This window comes from Pelodiscus sinensis, chromosome 24 (genome assembly GCF_052426305.1).
Source record: "Pelodiscus sinensis isolate ZL-2025 chromosome 24, ASM5242630v1, whole genome shotgun sequence".
Lineage (NCBI taxonomy): Eukaryota > Metazoa > Chordata > Testudines > Trionychidae > Pelodiscus > Pelodiscus sinensis.
The window spans coordinates 16072904-16096308 of NC_143075.1; the positions used below are offsets into that span (position 1 = coordinate 16072904).

The 23405-nt window shown below is 43.6% G+C and overlaps 1 protein-coding gene across 1 annotated transcript in view; it reads right to left on the bottom strand.

The window, feature by feature from the left end:
* Window positions 1-23405, bottom strand: part of TMEM51 (transmembrane protein 51) — a 57239-nt gene that overhangs the window by 13481 nt on the left and 20353 nt on the right. The window contains exon 2 of the mRNA XM_089773213.1: window positions 2873-3349. Within this exon, the coding sequence (XP_089629339.1) occupies window positions 2873-3219 (347 nt within the window). The 5' untranslated portion in view covers window positions 3220-3349. The remainder of the gene's footprint in view (window positions 1-2872; window positions 3350-23405) is intronic.

The following is a 23405-nucleotide window of genomic DNA, read 5'->3' on the forward strand; positions in this document are numbered from 1 at the left end:
GCTGACAGGCAGAGATGCCTCTCCCCCGGCTGGGGCAGCTCTGTGCTGGGACCAATGTTCCCTTTAATTTTTTTCTATCCAGGTGCAGAATAAATGTTGTTACATGCTCTAAACTATGTGTGGATATGCACCACCAATAGAAACACATGCTGCCAGCTGTGGGAGGCTGTGGACACTGCTAATCAACTGGGTGGCATTTGAATCTCTCCTGGGCAGCTCCCTAAGTGCTCAGCTTACAGGGAACCCTGCCTGGGGCTGGTGGACAGAGATACCTCTCCGCTGGTCACGGCAGCTCTGGGTTGGGGCCGGTAGGCAGATGTGCTTCTCTCCCCTGTCACGGCAGTTTCAGGGCTTGGAGAGAGACATCTCTCCCCACTGCAGGCCTGAGCCCCTGCACGGGGCGTAGTAAGTAGTTGGGCAGCCATTCGGCTTATAGGGAACTTAGGTCTAATCTGTTCCGAAAAACCTCCAGTGGTTCCCCAACCTCCCTTGGAAGCGTATTCCAGTGTTCAACTATCCTTACAGTTAGAAAGATTTTTCCTAATATCTAACCTAAATCTCCCTTGCTGCACATCAATCTCATTACTTCTTTTCCTCCCGTCGGCAAACATGGAGAACAAATGATCACCATCCTCTTGCTTACAGTCTTCAAATACGTTAAGGGCTGTTACCAAATACTACATCAGTCTGCTTTCCTCAAGAATAAACATGCCCAGTCTTTTTTAACCTTTCCTTATATACTAGGTTTTCTACAGCTTGGATCACATGTTTTAAGCTTGACACTTAAGAACATGAGGGGTTACACCAATGGCCTATCTAGCCCAATGTCCTGTCTTCCGGCAGTGGCCAATGCCAGATGTGTCAGAGGGAGGGAACAGAACAGGGCAATTCATCAAGTGATCCCTCCCCTGTCACCCAGTCCCATCTTCTAGTAGTCAAAAGTTTAGGGACACCTAAAGCATGAGGCTGTGTCTCTAGCCATCTTGATTAACAGCAATTGATGGATTTCTTCTCCATGAATTTATCTAATACTTTTTTGAACCCACCTATAGTTTTGGCCTTTACAGTGTCTCCTGGCAACAAGTTCTATAGATTGACTGTACTTCCTTACGTTAGTTGTAAATCTGCTGCCCATAGAGATAGAGCATAAGACAGAAAATCATCTGATTGCCTCCATATAAACCTATGGAATGCCCGCATCTTGAATACTGTGTGCAGATGTGGTCGCCTCTTTTCAAACATGGTATCTTGGCATTGGAAAAAGTTCAGAAAAGGGCAACAAAAATTATGAAGGGGTTGGAATGGCTGCCATAAAAGGAGAGACTAATAAGACAGACTTTTCAGCTTGGAAAAGAGACAACTAAGGGAGGATGTGATAGAGGTCTGTAAAATCATGACTGGGGTAGAGAAAGTAAATAAGGAAAAGTTATTTACTAGTTCCCATTACACACGTAGTAGGGGCTACCAAATGAAATTAATACAGGTTGAACCTCTCTAGTCCGGCACTCTGGTCCAGCATGATTTTAGTTAGCCTGATGTCCACCTAGCTTCGGTATGGCCAAGTTCCCCCCATTCCGTAAAGTTTGTTTACAGCCACCAGTCCTGGCTCTCAGTGTTCTGTGCTGTTATTTAGCTCTAATTTACCCCTAAATGCCTTCTAAGAGACCAGTAAGCAGTGGAAGTGTTGGTAAGCTTATGCTTAGTGAAGCATAAGCATGTTTTTATGCTTTATCTACTTATGTCCTTGTGTCAATAAAATAAAATTGTGTAACACCATTAACACTTTGTTGTGAAGAGAGCTGATAAGCCTTGGCTAGGCATAGGCTTACATAGGGTGTATCAGAACAGTCATGCATTATTACTCAGCCCAGCAAGCATTGTTCCATTTATTCACCTCAGCAAAATAAAAATGGAGAGAGACCCACTCATTACAATATTGAGCTCCCGTGGTTCGGCAAATTCTCTGGTTCGGCACCCGTCAGATCTTGAGGATGTCCAACTAGAGGTTCAGCCTGTACATTATATCGCTGCATCATCCTTGTCTCCATGATGTGGACACCCTCGAAAATTCTAATAGTTTGGTGAGGTACGACTGTCCTTTACAGAAGCCATGTTAACTTTTTCCCAACACATTGTGTTTATCTAGGTCTGATAAATCTGTTCTTTATTTTAGTTTCAACCAGATTTGTCTGGTGTTGAAATTAGACTTCCTGGCCTGGAAGTGCCACAATTGCCACCAACATCTCTTTTAAAAATTAGCATTACATTAGCTATCCTTTGGTCATCTGGAATAGAGCCCAATTTAAGTGACAGGTTACCTACCACAGTTAGCAGTTCTGCAATTTCATACCTGAGTTCCTTCAGAGCTCTTGGGTGACTACTATATAGCTCTGGTGACTTGATACTGTTTAATTTATCAATATTTTCCAAAACCTCCTCTAAGGACACCTCAGTCTGGGACAGTTCTTCAGGATTTGTCACCTAAACAGCATGGCTTAGATGTGGGCATCTCCCTCACATCCTCTGCAATGAAGACAGAGGCAAAGGATTCACTTAGCTTCTCTACAACTGCTTTGTCTTGCTTGCATGCACCTTTAGCACCTCAATCATCCAGTGATTCTTTGGCAAGCGTCTGAATTTTTTTCTGTTTGTGTCTCTTTTGCTGGTTGCTCTTCAAATTATTTTTGGCCTGCCTAATTATATTTTTAACATTTGACATGCCAGAGTTTATATGCCTGGATAACTATATTTTAGGAGGTGGTACTAAAATTACATTACTGATCCTAATACATTACTTTCTACATGTGATGTAAGAATACCTTTTAATTGTACCTGTACACCAGACCCAGCACCCTTTTACTGAAAGACTCACCTGTTCTCTTGATGATGAGGTTCAGCCGACGTTCCTTGCTGAATTCTAGCAATATCCTCATTTTGTCTTTTCTTCGTTCTGTCCCGGACATTCAAACAAATGGACAGCAACAGCAGCAGCACTCCTGCCCCAACCAATACATAAGCCACTGAAAAGGTCTTACTCTTCAATATTCCTCCGCCATCATGCTCTGGAAAGCTACTATTTCCAGCAGACGAGGAAGGCTTGTCAGTATGGCCAAATCCTGGGACCAGGTTCCAGACTGCCATGATGATCCCAAGGACAAGCATTCCTAACCCAATAGCAGTCAGGGCATAGTACGATCCATTTGACTTGGAGTGGGCCATGATACCCAGTGCTAGATCACTGGATCACAAGCACAGATAGTGTACAGCATGCCACGTCCAAAAAACAGTGAGAGAATCCAAGCTCCGCGCTTTTAGGAATCCACCCAAATGCTTGAGTTTAGAGGGAAATCTGGAAAAAGAAAAGCAATTAGTCCATGCAGCTTCAATGAGGAGCTACACAATTACAATGAACAAGAAGGACACTTGGCACCATTTTGTTCTACCAACCTTAATACTGGAAATTAAAGCACCTTTTTATGACACCGCGGAGTCAAGAAAAGGCTAATATAATGGCCAAAGGAAGGATCACTACTGGTCATTCTGGTTATGCATGGGAAGGGAGTAGCCCCAAGGAGGGAGGGATAGCTCAGTGGTTTGAGCACTGGCCTGCTAAACCCAGCATTGTGAGCTCAATCCTTGAGGAGGCCATTTAGGGATCTGAGGCAAAAATTTGCCAGGGATGGTACTTGGTCCTGCTGTGAAGGCAGGGGACTAGACTCAGTGACCTTCAAGGTCCCTTCCAGTTCTAGGAGACAGGCAATCTCCATTAATTTATTTAATTTTTTTTTTCCATGCTGCTTTTCTGGTGTGAGGCGGGAAAGGCAGATCCTGGCCTTTTGCCAAAGACCTCTCCCTCCACCCTCCAAGTTCCACAAAAACAGGAAGTGGTCAAGCATCATTCTGGTGAAATTCCAACTTGAGTGGTTACAGTCTGCCTAAATGCAAATCACCCTGTAGTTTCAAGTGGAGAATTTCTATTTTCCCTTGCTATGTGATTTAAACACCATCCAGAGATTCAGGATTCCTAGGATACAATCCTGCCTTTAACAGACACTCCCTTTTCTGTTGGAACCCAAATCAGAGGTTTTGGGTAACATTTGCAAAACCACCTAAGAGATGGATATGGGCACCTAGATGCCTACATTCCTGTTGAGTTTCAATGACAGGATAAACTTTTCAAAAGCAAATACATCACTAACCAATCTCAGAAAGGTGTCAAAGGATTAAGAGTTAAATACTTTCAAAATGAAGACTGATAGGTACTGGTGCCAGTTATTATTGCTATTACAATAGCTCCATGATCACATGCATAATCTGTACAATGCTTTGGGGTCTCCGAATGAAAGGTACTTTAAGAAAATACAATGTAGTAATAGATATTTAAGATTCTTTATGCCACATGCCCTATGGGGTTTCACGTCTCAAAAACTAATTCCAATTAACAGAATCCATTTTTGGTTTTGGACCAGTGTAAAGTCACAAGCCTTAAGAATGATACTTTTAAAGAAGAACTGGTTGAAATCTGGCTGGCCGCCGTCTGAGGCTGAGCGGGAAGTCCCTTCTCACACACAAGAAAAGCAAGCAAGAATTCTGTCTTAGTGTTTGTGCAAAGGAACAAGCTGGACCACAAGTTCCTCTTCTCCTAGCTGCTGTGTTCTCTTCTCTCTCTCTCAAATACAGAGAGGCTTCACTGACATGGAAGACATTTTCCTGGTAAGTGATATTAATGCAACAGAAACTAGTGATGACAAGACTGGGCCCCGGTCTCCAAACTATCCAAGTCATAAGGTCACATTCTTGAACCAGTAGGCACTCAGGCATAGGATGTGAACAACTAGTTGATGATCCAATAAGCAAATGCTTATTGGATAATTGACACACTAATTGACTAGTCGCTCCCCTCGCCCCATGCTGCCTCTATCACAGTGCTCCCCAATGCGGTGCCCGCCGGGGCATTTATATGCGCCTGCTGAGTGACCAGGGCCAGCCCAAGTCATTCTTGCGCCCCGGATGCGTGGCGCATGTGCAGCCCCGCCCCCGGGTGCCCAGCAGCCCCAAAAGGTTGGGGACCACTGCTCTATCAGAAAGAGACAGCTGGGGGGGGGGGGGAGGGGAAGAAAGAAGAGGGTGCTTCAAAGCGGCAGCGTCACGTGGAGCCCGGGGCCAGACCTTAGGCTCCATGCAGTGTTGCCGCTTTGAAACGCCGCATTCAGCCTGGGCTGCATGCAGTGTTTCAAAGCGGCAACACCACGTGGAGCCCAGGGTCAGCTGGGGACTCAGAGTCCAGGGTCAGCTGGGGACTCAGAGTCCAGAGCTGCCCCCGGGCTCCCTGTGGTACTGCCACTTTCAAACACCACAGAGAGCACGGGGCCAGTGGGGGACTGCTTGAGTCCCCCTCTGGCCCCATGTTCCCCGCAACACTTTCACCTTTGAAGCACATTGAGTACCTGATTAGCCAATTAATCAAAATTGAACATCCCTACTCAGGCATTGTAGCTGACATTAGAATCTCCTGCCCCTGGCCCCCAGCACCTTGTAAACTGATTTTTTTGTTTTCACCATTGATGGAACTAATCTTGGTTGGCTTCCCAAGATAATATAGCAACTGGCACATTATAAATATCTGGACAGATGCCAAACCAAAGTGGTTTATGCCTAGCCTTAAGCTAACAAGGTATTCCATGGTATTTAGAGACCTCTCAGTGTACTTACATCAGTTTGCCTGTAACTATTTATATCCTCTGGAAGGTTTTATGATAGGACCTTAAGTCTTTTAGATATGTATAGCAAAAGCAAAGTAAAACATACTAGGAGATCCATTATGAATTACTGAATTTTGCCTATTAGTATGTAAACAAAGGATATTGCATTACAGAATTGTTTGTCGATAGTGCATCCTGTAAAAAAAAATGGAGTCAGAATTATGAAACAGCACATCAGAATTTTATTATGAAGTCTTTGTTGATATTTAGGAAAGATTTGGGTGGAAAAACACTGGGTAGGTTAGCAAAGTTTTATTGGTGTTATTGCTGTATTTGGTATGTTTTTCATGCTTTCTTTATATACCTTCTAAGCTGAAATACTGTAGTTAGTTTTAATTTTGATCTTAGTCCAGGTGTAAGGGAGTTTTATTATGCAATGCTAATTCCACTACCAAAATTTTCTCCTGTGTCATGATAATTTTATTGTTTACGAAGGCTCTGGACCAGTGCTTAATTTGTAATGAAAGAGGTGCCAAGCCTCAAGCAACTTTTTTATGTTTATAACTGATGAAACCCAGAAATGCCAGGGTTATGAACTGCCAAGCATAGGGGTGCCAGAGCTCAGCCCTGACAAGCCCTGGCACAAATTAAACCCTGATCTGGAAGAACCTGACCATACAGGTTAGCTGAAGCATCATAACATTAGAAAGCTGAGCAACCCCTTCAAAATTTCTCTCCACCTCCCCAAACCAGTCATGTTGGAACATGAGATTTCTCTGAAATACCAGCTATGATCTATTCCACATGTGTCTAGGATATTCAATTTCTAGTGTCTGATTTTCGCAAATTGTTATGGAGAGGAACTGTTTGATGGGTATCTACTGATAGATAGTTCTTCATCTGGCACATGTAGTCACCTTTCTTGATGCTGTTTGTTACAGGATGAATCTCTCTAGTCCGGCACCCTCGGGATCTAACCTGTTCTGAACCAGAGAATTTTCTGGACCATGGAAGGTCAATATTGTCTAGCAGCATTACTTCTATTGCTTCTTGGGCTGTTAGAGGACATTTAGGGGTAAATTAGAGCTAAAGAACAGCACAGAACATTGAGAACCAGGACGGGTGGCTGTAAACAAACTTTATGGGACCGCGGGAAACTTGGCCACATCCATGAAAAGTGGACATCCAGCTAACTAAAATCATTCTGGACGACAGATGTTTCCAGAGAGTTCTGGACTAGAGAGGTTCAACCTGTACTGCAACAGTGCTTAGAGATCCAGTGATGTAGTCAATTGTTGTACCAAGCAGTAAAGTGGCTTAAAGGTCAACACAGAAATCTGAACGGCACATGGCATCAAGAAAGGTTTTGTGTCATGTAAAAACTAGCTGTATGGCTTCTCACTGAGTCAGCCCTACATACCACTCTGCGGTCAGAGCCGCTGTAGGTATGGTTACTAGTAGCATTTAATATGGACTAAGGCAGTGGTTTTCAAGCTTTTTTTCTCATGACTCAGCTGAAAATTGTTGATGCCCGTGACCCAACATTATTTGACTAGAGTGGGGGTTGAGGGAGAGAGTTTTGGGTGAAAGAGTGGGCTCTGGCTTTGGGGGCGGGGATCAGGGCTGGGGCAGGAGAGGCATACCTTGGGCAGCTCTCGGTCAGTGGTGCAGCCAGGGCACGAAGGCAGCTTCCAGCCTCTCCTGGAACCACAGATCATGCTGTGCCCCAGAAGTATCCAGCAGCAGGTTCCCAGCCAATGGGAGTGCAGAGCTAGTGCTCGAGGCAGGGGCAGTGCACAGAGCCCTGTGAACTCTCCCTCCCATCCCCAACCTAGGAGCCGGCCCTGTTGCCAGCCATTTCCAGGGCGCAGTGAAGTCTGCAGTGCCAGGACAGGCAGGGAGCTGCCTTAGCCCCCGCACTGGTCACTTGATCACCCTGCAGCAATGAGACCCAGTGCCGGACATTCCATGACCCATAGTGGGTCGTGACCCCCAGTTTGAAAACCACTGGACTAAGGTCTGGTGGAAAGCTGCAAACAGGCAATTCTATATTTAATTCCATATTCTACCACCCTCGAAAAAGGAGTAGAGCCCTGCTAAGATACAAAATTTGTAACTGCATCCATATCTTTATCCGCAAAAAGGAGCTGTGTATATCTGCATCCGCGGATACTGGTATCTGAAGATATAAAGTGGATATCCACTGATTTACAGGACTCTAAAAATGACTTTACAGCTAACCTGTCTGAAACTTTTTGAGATCAGGGATTTTTCTAACTAGGAACTCTACATGGGCAACTTCCTGCCACTTATGATCATTCATAGTGTTTTGTTCTGCATCCTGCTCCATGGTGTTATGTGACAGAGCCCTGCGAGATACTGAATCCCACACTATCAAGGCCTACCATGGAAATCTCATATCAAGGGCAAGGGACGGGACTTGATGCTCTCTCAAAGTCCCTTCCAGTTCTGGTATTTTATGATTCTAAGGAATATGAACTTTTGATTAAAATGCTACTGTATGCAGGAAATCTACTGCATTAAGTATTTAAGCACTGTAAAAGTCAAGAGAGCGGCTTAAATAGTCTTGGTAAAAGCTACACAAATTATGAAAGATGACTGGATACTTATTGATAAAAAAAAAAGTGAGCTAGGTCCAGGTGACATGACCTAAAATCTGAAAGCTAAGAATTGCAGCCAGCAGTGGAATCTATTCAGAGATATCTTGGAATTTGGTTCCTAGCAGTCTACAGTGAGGACTATATAAACTTTGCAACAGATTTTGTTTGGAACGTTCCAGCTTTACTCGGCTGACAAGAAGAGATCAGAGCTGCACAAATGTGGATACATTTTCTATTGCTCCCACTCCTCTATTTTTTCATGGTTATTTATATGGGATGGTACCTCTTGGATATATGGTATTTGGGTATTTAGCACTGCAGAATGCTTATTTGTATCATTTGCCCCTCACGTTTTATCACTGACATACAATTCAGCTAGATTTATTATTTGTGTTTCCTTGGTTGGATTAAGAGAAAGGCTAGTTCTTGTGTCCTTAAAACTGCAGATCAGCTTCCCCAGGAAAGTGGTAGATGATGCAGTTACTTGAAGGGACAGACCCAAAGTGGCTAGGTGGAAAAATACAATGGATTGCTGAGAGCTAACATAATACCACAGAGAATCTGACCCCAGATTTTCTTGGTGATTCTACATGTTAAAACTTTGTAGCAATTAACATCTAGCCCTGATTCTCTAACCATTCTGAGTTGGAAGGTTGATCCCAAATCGATGGAGATAATATCTGCCAGATAAACAGGAATCACTGAACCCGTGACAGACAGTTATTTCTGCCAAATGCATTGGCTAATTAAGTTGTAGAAAAGTCCCTAGTGTCCAATTGAAAACCAGAGTTTGATTATTTTGTATTTCTTTATGGAACAAAGATAACAATGAATACTGAAGCAGATGGGGATTCTGTAAGTGCTCAATCCCAAGTTCTATCCAGCGAACGTATCAGTAATGAGAGCAAGTAAACAAAATCTGAAAGCAGCATTTATACTAAGTAGAAATTTTCCCAGGACTGGCCTCTCCCCTCAGTCAGAGATATATGCGCTGTAGGTTCCCTTCCAACACGTGTGCACCGCTTGAGGTTCAGACCTTTCTGTTGCTGAACTCTTCACTCTTCACTCTTGTTTAGTTTAGTTACTAAACATGGACCGTATTGCAAGTGGAGTCTGAATGCTGCAGTTATAGCAACAGTAGCAGAGGGATATATGATGTAAGCTAGTACATATAAAAGAGTATGAGGTATCTACTAGGCAGGTCATGGTCCTAGAGCATACCTGGGCAAAATACGGCCGGCAGGCTGCCTCCGGCTCACCAAACCACCAGATCCAGCCGGCAGAGGTAGTGGGGAGCCCCAGGCAGGCTTCACTGCTTGCCCTGTTTCTGTTTCAAAACTGGAGGGGAGAAGGGGACCTTTAGGAGCTGCCCCTGCCCCCAGCACAGTCCCACTGGCCAATTTCTGACCAGAAACCAGCCAATGGGAGCTTCTTGTTTGAAAAACAGGAAGCCAAGAACCACGCGCACTCTCCTCAGCTCAGTTATTCACTGAAGCACATGGCCAGGCAAGCAGGCAGTCTGGCTAGCTGGGAAATGTTTTAAGCTCTGCAAGCCTTAGCTCTGCAGGCTGGTTTGGCTGCTGGCTGGTAATTCTCCTGGCCACAGCCTGCCTTTGGCATCCCAGCCCCAACCCTCTCCCCCCCTCCCCCACTCAACATATCCAAACCCTCTGTCCCCGTCTTGCAGCCATACCCTCCCAGATCTGGCATCTCAATCTCCTGCCCCAGATCACAATCCCCTTCTACCCTAGGTCACATCCCAAACCCCTGCATTACAATCCCCTGCCCTAGGTCACAACCGCCTCCTTCGCCCAAACTCCCTCCAAGACTCCAGTCTCCTTCCTGCACCCCAAGCTCCCCTCTGCACCCAACCTCCATCCCAGACCCCGCATCTCCTCTATTAATATCATAGAAGAGTGAGGCCTTCAACAACTTTCCAAAATCTTGGAGTGGTCCCCGTCAAAAATTATTGCGCACCCCAGCCTAGAGGCTACGTGGTTCTCAAAGAGGCTACGTCTTACTTGTGATGTATGCTAAAAAATAGAAACATATATTAAAATCTGGTAAAATCTTTTAATTGAAAAATAAAGCCCCAGGCCAGGAGATGTGTGCTGATCAAGGATTGCTCTACTGATAAAAGCCAATTTTAGCAAAGCCACTGGTGAAAGAAGGTAGCAAACACAAAAATCCCAACTTACAGAAGATGTGTAGTTACAAAAGAATTCCTAGCCCTGACCATCTTTAACCAAGTTCTCTTTAAATCTACTCTGTTTTCTTTATATCTACTCAAAATGGATTTTTTTTTTCAAATCAATTTCCATGTAACCATGCAGAGATCATATCTGTTAAACTTTTCAATCCATGCTCTTAAAGGTGAAGTTCACAAGAAAATTGTAGGATCTCTGCTGTAACCAGACAATCAAATATTTGGGGAAGGGTTTTCAAACATGAAAATTACAGATTTTATGGATGATGCCACAATTCAAGGAATACCATAGCCAAATCAAATTGCAAGACTTACTTGGTATCACAAAGATAATGTATTATACACGTAAATACATTACGTGTATAATACATTATCTTTGTGATACCAAATGTCAGGGACTAGAAACAAACAGATCGTAAATTAAGGAAGTAAAGTTCATTAACAATGAAAGCTATTTAGATCTTAACTGTCAGGAAGGCCTTGAAGTTGTCAGTTAAATATATGGCTGTAGTATAAAAAGCAAGACATACCAAATGCTGGAATGAATAAACAAAGAGGATACAAAATAAAGTCTTCTCCCTGTAAATGTCTGCTAGGTACAGCTCTTCTACTGGTCTATTACAATGCATACAATAACTTTACTACTAATGTTTCTTTTCAGGTGCTTTAGATAAAGTATATAATATTTTAAAAGAAGTTAACTCTTATGTCTCTATGTGCATTGCCCGATTGTGCAGAGTTCCTGAATTTCAGTGTGTGAATTTACCAAATTCTGTAAGTTAAAAAAAAGTCTGCTCCATTTTATATGTATGTATGTATGTATATATATGTATGTATATATATGTAAAATAAAGTTGCCCCACACACACACACACACACACACACACAACCAGCTCAACACAAGCTCACGCTCTCTCAGATGAACACTGATGCCTCTGGATGCCACTAAAAGTTATTCATCTTATTCTGTAGATTTGTTTAAAACTTGCCTGCTCTTTTTCCCTTCCCACCCATTTTTACTCAATAGGCACCAGAAAGCCCACTCTTCTGGCAGCAGCCTCTAAGTAAAGCCTGGGCAAAATATGGCCCTCTCCGCTCAGTCTGAGATATATGCGCTGTAAGTTCCCTTCCAACATGTGTGCACTGCTTTAGGTTCAGGCCTTTCTGTTGCTGAACTCTTCACTCTTGTAAGCAGTTTAGTTACTAAACATGGACCATACAACAAGTGGAGACTGAATGCTGCAGTTATGGCAACAATAGAAGAGGAATATATGATGTAAGCTAGTACATACCAAAAGAGAATGTGATAACTACTATGTAGGTCATGGGCCTAGAGCAGTCCTGGGCAAAATACTGCCCACGGGCCAGATCGGGCCCATGGAGGCAGTGGGGAACTCCAGGCAGGCTTCCTTGCTTGCCCCGCAGCCCCACACAGAAACACTGCTTTGGGCCCTGTTTCTGTTTCAAAACTGGAGGGGAGTAGGGAAGGCTTCAGGAGCTGCCTCCACCCTCAGCACAATCCCACTGGCCGGTTTCTGGCCAGAAACTGGCCAATGGGAGCTGCCTGTTCGAAAGTTTGACCCAGCGTCCTTTGAGTGTTAAAATGCAGTTGGTACCAGGCTAAAATAAACTAGGATTAAAAGAAAAGAAAAGTCTGTGTTTTAATTGAATTTCTCCCCTTTTCTTCTTTCTAAGATGACCAGCTCCTTCTCCCCTGCTTGAGGCATCAACAGTGCTGCCCCACCTGTTTAAGAACAGGTCTGCTTCTAAGTACAATCCCTGAGGCCAGTTCGGGAGGACTGGCAGCTCTAACCACTTGCTGGAAGTGCAGAGCTAGTGTCAAAGATATGGGGAACACGTGCAGGCTGAAGACGTACTCTTGGTGCTTGATAGGCTGGTTTCTGCCAGTCCGCTTGGTTCTCTCCTTTCACTTCCCTATGTGGTGGCGAGTGTTCAATTCCAATTAGCTCTGAAGTGGACCTTAACAGACTCACCCGTGCCCTATTTATTTTTTAAGGTGGAAAATGGAGTTCAGTGTCTTCAATTCCACTTTCATGAGGAATTTGCCTTGGCCACCACCTCATAATACATCAGACTTCCATGAGGTTCGTCATCCCTGCCTTAGACCTAGCTATGCCTCTGCCTCTCACCCACCTGCCTTTATCACACTTCCAGAACTGTCAATGATTAACACGAGAAACGCTAAACCATGGCTATTACAGGAACAGTTGTTTATGCTGGAGAACTGAATTCCCCCTGCTCCCACCTAGAACTGGAAGCCAGGTTTTTCTGGTGCGCCTCATATTTCCGTCATGACCAGGCCCTATCAGAGGAGGGGCCAGGAGGGTCATTTGGTCTGGGCCTCAGGAGATAAAGGTGCCTCACATTTTAACACTTTTCAACCAAGTAATTTCCATGTATTAGACACCTGGAAGTTACAACAGAGACAACAAAAGTTGTTCTGTATAGCTGCAAAAAATTGATTTAAATCATAGTGTGACCTCAGGCCTTCACCAATTTTTCAGTCACATCTGAGTTGCTTCTATGATTAGTGATTCTGCGTTATGAAATGCTGTTTACAGTCTTTGCATCATTTAGAGGTTTTGAAAGTTGTAATTAATTCTGTTACTGTAAAGTGAGTTTGCTCATTCTGAAGGGGTAGAGATGTTTATCTCTACATAGGAGATTTTTGTATTCCTGTTTTTTTTAGTGTGTCTTTGTATTCAATAACCATATCAGGCTCAGCTGTAAGCTACCTCTTCATCCAGTTTTAGATTCGCCTTTAAAGACTTTTTTGTGATGATAAACTTTTAATTCTAATTGTTTATTAATCTTTATATCTAATCTGGCAATCCCCTCGTGTTCATATTCATAATAAGGCACCAATTATTAGAGGAATTTAATAATGGGAACATGTTAGCAAATGAAATTTCAAGACTTTGAAATAAGACTATAAGGGCCGCCGTAAATAACACCTCCAAACCATTATTATATAATATAAATTGCGAAGTATATACAATTACATATTTGTATAACTGATAGCCTTTAATTAATTAATTTATTGTGTGTTACTGTGTTTTAAAAGAACCCCTTTATAAAAATGAAGTGAAGATTTGGAAGTGGTGCAAGTAAGAGACTGCGAAAGCAACGGAGTGAAGCAGTTAAGAGTTTAAAGCTAATACCATCATTTCTCGTAGAAAAGATGCCTCAGCCATTAGATGGTGACCATACTGACAGATACATTTCCAGTTCAGATGATGAAAACTTTGTACCCACAAATGATATTTCAATGCTACCGCCTCAAAATGAGGAGGTCATTAATCAAGACCCAGAAATGTCAACAGTAGTAATAGATGAAGAATCTACACTTGATTTAGAGACAGTGCAGGCAGAAAATGAGGACTTCGGAGATGCTGTGTAGCAAGAGCAAGAACTTATGACTAACATAGGACACAGTGTAACAACAGTGGTATCAGAATCTGATATAGGACTTCTTAATAAAAACAATGTTGCTCAAATGCAGACATTTCTCAAAGTTAGTTTTTTTCAGATTCCAAGTTATATACTGAAAGATGCTGAAAAATCATGCTTTTCCCACTCATTTGCTGATAAAAACTCTTCGAAATGGAGAGATCTACACAAAAGACTGGTTCTGCTGGAGCATGGAAAAGCAGGCTCTGAACTGGGTACCCTGTTTCATTTTTAACAGTAATACTTCAAATGCATCAATACTGTCTGATCCATTCGGTTAGAGCATCACTTGGAGGAAGATGACAGACCAAATACCTACACATGAAACTTCACGATTGCATAAAAATAACTATTTTATAGGGAAATCAGCTAGTTGAGCAGCACTAGCTGACAGTTCAATTGAAAATTTACTCCTGAAGGAAATAAACACAACAACTGATAACTAGAAAAAACTCCTTGAGCATATACTGAATGTCATTTTTTTTCCTTTCTGAACCGGGATTGGCTTTATTTGGTTCCAGTCAACATATCAGTGACCCTACAAACAGAAATTGTCTTGATATACTCGAGCTTCTTAGCAAGTATGATCCACTTTTATCAGGCCATGTTAAGCATGTTTGTGATTCACAAGAGACCAGAAAACACATGCAAGTCCATTATCTGTCTACCAGAATACAAAATGAGTTTATTGAACTGTGTGGGACATTTGCGCAAACAACAATTCTTAAAGAGATGTACTTCTCAATTACTATCAATGCAACTCCAGACTCTTCTCATAAAGAACAGATGACCTTGGTTGTTCGATATATTACAACTGCAGGAAGTTCAAAGGTTTCAACGGAAGAACGATTCATTTTGTTAGATGATTTAAAAAAATACTAGAAAAGAAATCGCCGCTCATGTATTAGAAATTCTGGAAGACTTCAAATTAAATTTTCTAGCCTGCATTGGCCAACCTATGACAATGGATCCAATATGGCTGGGAAGTACAATGGAGTACAAGCAATCCTTCTTGAGCAAAATCCAAACTATATTTTCTCCAATTGTGGCAACCACACACTAAATCTTGTCGGCACTGATTGCACTGAATTGTGCAAGGAAGCAATCACATACTTTGGAACAATCTAGCAACTGTATAACCTCTTCAGTAGCAGTCCTTGAAAGTGGGAAATTCTGAAGCAGCATCTGCCTGTTTCCCTTCATGGCATGTTGACAGCAAGGTGGTCAGCACGAACTCATGGAGTTAAACCGGCTGCACAGCATTTGGACTCTGTGAGAAAGGCTTTTAGGGAGCTTGAATCTCTTACTCTCACAGCACAGACTCGTGTGGTGTTCAAGTCAATTCAGAAGTATACATCCAAATTTGAATGTATTTTAATGTCATCCATGTGAATAAAACTGCTCAAAATAATCCACAAAACTAATCTTGTAATCGAAGCACACAATGCTACATTAGATGTTGAGGGATAACATTGAACAACTTCTTAAAGATATTCAAAAGATTTGTGATCAATGGGACGCAATCCTTTCGCAGTCCAAATCAGTAGCACAGGGTATTAACATTTCATCTGAGTTTTCCACCACTCACAACCTAACATCTCAATCTGATCCAGAAAGGCACTATCAAGTCAATTTTTGTTGTTGTTACTGACTCAATCAAATCTGGTCTTACACACCAATTGGAGTAATTGCAACAAATGTGTACCCTTTTTTGATTCCTTTGGGAATTCAGAGAACTAAGTGATAAAGATCTATATTCAGCAGCTGAACAGTTTCAAGTAAGGTACAACAATGAAATTTCAAGAGATCTCTGTGATGAGATCATCTTCCTGAAACGGATACATTCCACCAACTTTAAATTTCGGCCTGTCAACTGTATTTCCTAATATCACAATTGCATTATGTATTTTTTTCAGTCTCCCTGCATCAGTGGCTTCAGGTGAATGTATATTCAATGTGTTAAAACAAGTAAAGAACTATTATCGTTCTACAATGGGACAAAAGTGTTTTGAATGGACTTGCAGTGCTTAACATTAACAGTGATGTTGCACGTAAATTAGATTTTTCTTCAATAATAAATGAGTTTGCATGCAACAAAGCCAGAAAAGCATTCCTAAAATGAAAAGTTTTGCTTGAAGAGGGAACTCACAATTAAAGTTACATTTTTAATACCCATGCTATTGGTATAATGACTTAATTGTTAGTAAATAAATATCTCAAGCATTCATTTTCATATATTCTTTTGGTTTTAATATGACCCTGTGGATGGAAAGTTAGATATGTCGGGGGTCTGGGGTTGGGCTGGGGCCTCTAAACTCAAAGTGGCCCGGGCCTCTGTTATTCTCTGAGAGGGCCTGCCCGTGACCAAGCATCAGAAAAGACCATGGTGGCAGAGTTCTTACTGACGCTGACAATATCAAATGGGGACGGAGAGATTACTGTACCAATCTGTATGCCTCATTAGAGCCACTTGCAACCGATGATAGACAACTGAATAGGATGACAGAAAGGAGAGCCATCATCCCTGCATGGGGAAGCAGTGCATGCTATTATGAAAATGAAGCCCAGGAAAGCACCTGGGCTAGACAACAAAGCAGCAGACTTGGGGATATTAAAAAGTGTTTACTTTAATTAACTGGGTAACTGCTGAAAACAATTCAGTGGTTACACGCGGGGGGGGGGGGGGAGGATTGCTCCCCAGGAGCAAGTGTGCACTGGGAAAATGCCTTTTAAGCTGGGTACCCACATGTACCAGAAGCCTCCACGTAATCATGAAGGTTAACCAGTGAGCCCCGGCTTCACCAGTTAACTGTGTACACATTTGTACTTCCACACCCCTACTTGCTAGAAGTGATTGGTGATTGCAGTATTGTTCTCATGCGGAAGATGTACTCCTGGCGCTTCCTAGTCTCTACCATGCCTACCAACTGGCCAGACTACTGGCCGAAAGCCATCTCTCTGCCCTTACCAAAGAAAGGGGATATACATCTACGCAATCATGCCCCCTCCCTGATATCACACACAAGTGCTGCTCTGCATAGTTCAGGATCACGTGCAGCAAAGGATAGAAGCCGAACTATGACAACTATTGGTTCAGAGAGGGACAGGACCCACACAATCAAATTGTGAGTATCAGTTGTATCACTAAAATGCAGAGAGTATAATCACTCACTGATTGTGTGTTTCACTGACTACTCCAAAGATTCTGATAATATCCAATGCAACCGTCTCTAGAGGATACGGGGATTCAGAAACATCTCACTAGAACTCACTGCAAATCTCCACTGTCAACAACAGATCACGTGCAAACAGCAGGGTGAGAGTCAAGGGAGCATTCTGTCCCCAGTTCTGTCTTTTCCATTTGTACACGGAATTTATTCTGACACAAGCCCTGAAAGGTTTTAATAAGGTGGAAGGAGCTAGGATTTCAATTAGTGGACACTTCTTAATCAACCTCAGATATGTGATACCACCACACTCTATGCTGTAACCATCGTAATAAGATGAGGGCCTGAAACATAAGCCCATGTAGCATAGGCCTGGTTTGAGGCCTAGTTAACAATGGGCAAAACATGGCTAACAAAGCAAAGCTAAGCTGTGAGCAAGAGGCAGGCCCCAGCTCATAGAACTTGGCACGAAAGTGGCTGAGTGCGCAAAACACTAATTGGTGCTAGGTACTGACTGCAGAAAAATAATTGGTACTGGTCATAAGTGGAAAGCACATGATATCACTAGCTCATTAAAAAAGATGTTGGCACCCACTCACAGATACAAACTCAGGTTCAGGAAAGGGTCTAGATTAATGACAGCATGATGAATAGAGATGATCTAATCAGACCATGAGGTACAGGGTGATGAATGGTATCTAAGTAGCGTCAGAGGGCGATAACCTGACAACATCAGAGGTTGCTCTAAGGAAATCATAAGACAACTAGGGATGAGTCGCTGAGCACTACTGTGCTATACAAAAGTATAGAAAAACAGAGGAATCTCCACTGTATGAAAGCCTGTCTAGTGAAAAGCTGATTTTTTTTCATGGCAACTTATGGAGGTGAAACCTGATAAACTAATGCCACTGACAAGGAAAAAAAACAACAACAACAAAACAGAAGCCTTTGCTATGTGATGCTGGCAAATACTCTTGCAAATCTCCTGGATGGAAAAGACAGTGAACACTTATATTAGAAATATTACTGCAGAACAGTGTGGACTGCGCTCTCAGAAATCAAGTGTGATCTAATGTACCTTGATCACATCAGGCATAGAGACAGAAATAACAAAGTTATCATGGACGGAATGGCGGCCAGTCATCATACTAGGGGACGACTGGTGAGATGGATAGATGGTGTGGGGCAGATCGCAGGGAGGCCAGCTGCCGAAAGAGCAAAGTCAGTGACGGTTTGAGGCTTCTGAAAATTCTGCTGTGATGTCCCCAGTATTCAGATATGAATGAACAGGCCTGTCGCGCTTACTCAGTTTGGTCTCTTGCCTGCACGCTGGATCCCACATCCAGACCACAGCAGATTTGTTCTCTCCTTCCCCATCATTACAAGTCTAAAGGTTTCCTTTATCAGTCACACACACACACCCTATTTAAGCCTGTTTAAACAATTAGATAAGCCAATGGTGAGGGGAAGCCTCTTCTGTTCTGTGTTCTAGCAGACTCCTACCCACTCACTTCCTTTAAAGTGCTCAGTACGGTCCCCTGGGGCAAAGGAGTTTAAGCCTCTCTCAGAGATGCTTTAACAGCAGGGGAGGGGAACCTTTTTTAGGTCACGGGGCCACTGAACCACAGAAAAATCAGTTAGGGACCACACACAAGTGAGACGCACTGAAGTGGCCTCTGAGAAGGAGAAAGACACTCCCCACATTCCCTTCACACACCAGAGTCTGGGGGGACCCAGGCTAGTAGATTGTGTGTGCTCCAGCCCTGCAGTGGGGCAGCAGGGGGACTGGAGCACCAGCGCAGGCTCCCAGATACTCCGAGGGGGGGGGGGGACTTGAGACTGGGGCTGGATCCAGGCTCCCCACCCCTGCTTTAACGACTGATAAATAAGAGTTGGGGGAGTTTACGCACCTCAGCCGTGTGAGATCTGCATGGATAACTGCACCTTGGTTAGGAAAACAATAATATGCTGGTTTCTTTGGAGCCTGGAGCTTTTTTAGAGGAATCATACCGACGAGTGAGCTCTTTAGAGATCACTGCCCACAACAGTTCAACTCCAGGAGCATCTGAGGCTCTCTCTCGCTCCCAACAAACTTTGGATTAATTCGTTTCCCCCTTCCATTGCTCCCCTCCCACGTTGTCAGAAACTTCTACAATCTGAGTCACGAGAAAGCCCCAGTTAAGGGAAAAGGTCAAATCCCTGATGCGTAAAAAGCCCATTAAATTAGTCTTGAGGGCTCTTTCACCCTCCTACGTGAAACCAGGGGAGCATACAATGTGCTCTCAGACTGGCAGCGGCACACGACAGTTAAGAGTCCTATATTGCAAACTAGACGAGGGGGTTCTACTGGAAGCCACAAAGCAAAGATGGACATTATCCATCAGACTACTGGATTCATTAGGCATTCGCAGATGTAAAGGACAAATCTGCCGTTGATGCCGGTAAACGAAGAACCTAAGCTAAGATGCCAGGTATAATTCCCTCCCCCTCTCCCCCCAGCATGTGCTGAAGCCCATCATTTGCTGCAACCAACTGTACTTACTGTAGTTTGCACAATTTATGACTTAGTTTAAATGAACACAGTTAAATCCTGGCAGAAATGGTAGGGACTTTTGGCAGCTTTCTGCTGCTTTCATGGTCAGACTTCCCAGTAGCTGGCACACCACAGGTTGAAGTGCTCGATAGGAAGAGTGGACCTGTTAGACCACGGATGATTCTGAACCTTAAAGATGCAAAATAAACTAAAACCTATGCCACAACCTAGGCAGATAAATGACGACAGTATTAAAATGCAGGCAAGAAAGATTAAGGCAATGCTTGGGCATTCCTTGGCAATGGATTGCCTTTCAGAAAGTTAAAGGACTATAGTTTACATGGATAACACTGCCAAATGGCTGCTCTGATATTTGAGTGAGTCATTCTCTAAACAAGAAAAGAATACCCTTTCTTGGTACTTTCTTTTTATTGCCAACAGCCAGTGTCAGATTCAGGGCAACTGCACTTTGTATATTCCCCTCAACCGTCCCTTGAGGGCACCCACTGAACAGTTTCCAGCTCTCAGCAGTCACTTCCCTTGGGTAGAGACCCACATCTCACTCACTCCTGATGGAGTTTTAAGTGCTGCACAGCTCAATGGATTTACACTGACTGTAATGCCCTGAGCAAGTCCAGCTGCCTAAACAGGCCAGAGCCTGCACTCTGGTTTGTGTTCAAAGGCCATGACCAGTGCATTGCCCACAGTTATAAAAGTCACCATACAGCTGCTTCTAAGCAAGCACATTTATTCCTAAGATAAAAGCCATTACAGTGAAATATACTGACATCATAATTGAATTTACACACAGGGTAAAAAGCTTACCAGATGTCTACCCCAGCTGCAGCATAGGGCTCTAACAGGTTTCAGTCCTTCAAAACCCATACTAGGTTTTCCCTGTGGTTACAGTTTATCTGTTTCAGAACTAGGAATGTTAAAATGAGGATAACTGACTAATTGAACATTTCAGTGGTTACACAGTTACATGCACCCGCAGCGCAGATTGGCAGCCAGCTCCTCGGGAGCTATATTGGAGGCAGCAGCACTGGGCAGCAGTCAGCTCCCCAGGAGCCAGCTTTTAAGCCAGCTCCCACCTGCTGCCCTGCACCACTGCTTCTGATACAGGGAGCTGCAGCCAGGGCAGGAACAGCCAGGCAGCTACCACACAGCCCGCCCTGGCCGTGCGCCACACCAGGAACCGGGCTGTGGTGCAGCCCCAGAACAAGCCGCTGGCCCCAGGTACAGCCTGGCAGCAACCACCAGCTTCCTCAGGGCTGGAGCTGGCATCAGCTGAAGGTAGAGAGGGTCCCAGTGGATAAAGCATCAGCCTCTGGAGCCTGGGATTGAGGGTTTGAGTCCTACCTACATTCCCCTAATACAGGGGCAGCAGTCAGCTCCCTGAGAGCCAGTGTGCACCAGGTACCAACTCTTAAGCCAGCTCCCAGTTGCTGCCCTGCGCAGCAGCACAGGGTGGGAGCTGTGTGTAACCATTTGGGTAACTGATAAGCTCATGCTTACTGGTTACCCATTGAAATGGCTACATTCTTAGATCCCTCTTCAGAACCAGAACAAAGCAAATTGGCAATTTCTTTATACAGTTCAGGACCTGGACCTTGCCCTTCTGTAACAAGTAACAAGGTCCTCTCTCCTCAGATATAGCTTGGAAGGGCTGTTTCTTTGCATAGCAGGAGTTGGATAATTTGCATTTGGAGAAGGCCCTAAGGATTCCCCAGGAAATCTACTAGCACTTATTGTCCCCAAAGTCCATTCTTGTTTGGCACATTTTCAGTATAGTCTTTTGAACTTCCAGAGCTGACCTGTGTCACATAGTCCCCTTAGAGAGGTTGCATGCAATCCCAGTCCCATAAACTTAATAAAATAAACTATTTCAAGGACAGGAAATTGCTCTGTCACAGCTGGAATTCCACTGCATATTAATTTTCCTTTGGTTATGGGTTCCCTGGCTTAAGCTGGAATTGTTAGTGGGGCTGGGGGTCCAGTACCATAGGCTCTTTTAAAACTTCCAGCCCTAATTTTTATTGTCTTGAATTTAAAAAGCTTTAACCGATCTATGGAACAGACACCATCGAGTTTGCACTGCTCACAAGTTACCATTATTAGAAGATTTTTTCCCCAGATGTTTGCTAGGAAGTTGACAAAAAATGCTGAAAGATTATAGAGTTCCGTAGCCATTATGAGACCCCCATCAGATTATCCCATACCTTTTACTCTACCCCTCTTCCAATCTACTAACAATGTAAACTGGGGCCCTGAATTTCAGCAGTGCTGCGCTCTTACTTCTACTTGCCATTGACGTCTTCTGAATTACGGATGTCAAGTTTAACTGGTTAACCAGTAAGCATTGCCTTACCAGCATAACAAGCCTTGTGGATAAGGGAGAAGTGGTGGATGTCATATACCTAGACTTTAGTAAGGCATTTGATACGGTCTCGCATGATATTCTTATTGATAAACTAGGCAAATATAACTTAGATAGGGCCACGATAAGGTGGGTGCATAATTGGCTGGATAACCGTAGTCAGAGAGTTGTTGTTAACGGTGCTAAATCGTGCTGGAAAGGGATAACAAGTGGAGTTCCGCAAGAGTCTGTTTTGGGACCTGTACTGTTCAATATCTTCAGCAATGATGTAGATATTCAGATAGAGAGTACACTTATTAAGTTTGCAGATGATACCAAACTGGGTGGGGTTGCAACTTCTTTGGAGGATAGGGACATAATTCAAAATGACCTTAGCAAGTTAGAGAAATGGTCAGAGGTAAACAGGATGAAGTTTAATAAAGAGAAATGCAAAGTGCTCCACTTAGGAAGGAACAATCAGTTCCATACATACAAGATGGGAAGTGACTGTCTAGGAAGGAGCATGGCGGAAAGGGATCTAGGGGTCACAGTGGACCACAAGTTGAATATGAGTCAACAGTGTGACGCTGCTGCAAAAAAGCAAATATGATTCTAGGTTGTATCAACAGGTGTGTTGTAAGCAAAACTCGTGAAGTCATTCTGCCGCTCTACTCTGCACTAGTTAGGCCTCAGCTGGAATACTGTGTCCAGTTCTGGGCGCCACATTTCAAGAAAGATGTGGAGAAATTGGAAAGGGTACAGAGAAGAGCGACAAGAATGATTAAAGGTCTAGAGAACATGACCTATGAAGCCAGGCTTCATGAACTGGGCTTGTTTAGTTTGGAAAAAAGAAGATTAAAGGGGGACATGATAGCGGTTTTCAAATATCTAAAAGGGTGTCACAAGGAGGAGGGAGAAAATTTGTTCCTCTTGGTTTCTGAGGACAGGACAAGGAGTAATGGGCTTAAAGTGCAGCAAGGGAGGTTTAGATTGCACATTAGGAAAAAATTCCTAACTGTCAGGGTGGTCAAATATTGGAATAAATTGCCAAGGGAGGTGGTGGAATCTCCCTCTCTGGAGATATTTAAGAACAGGTTAGATAGACATCTGTCAGGGATGGTGTAGACGGAGCTTGGTCCTGCCTTGAGGGCGGGTGGCTGGACTCGATGACCTCTCGAGGTCCCTTCCAGTCCTATGATTCTATGCTTACACCAGGGTAACCAGTTAACCAGCAACCAGCCAGCCAGACCAGCCCTCCCTGCCCAAAGCAGAGTGTGGTGGGCCCTGCCTGGAGCAGCCCCCGTCCGTGGCGTGCCATAGGTGGCCCAGTTGGGCCATCACACCAT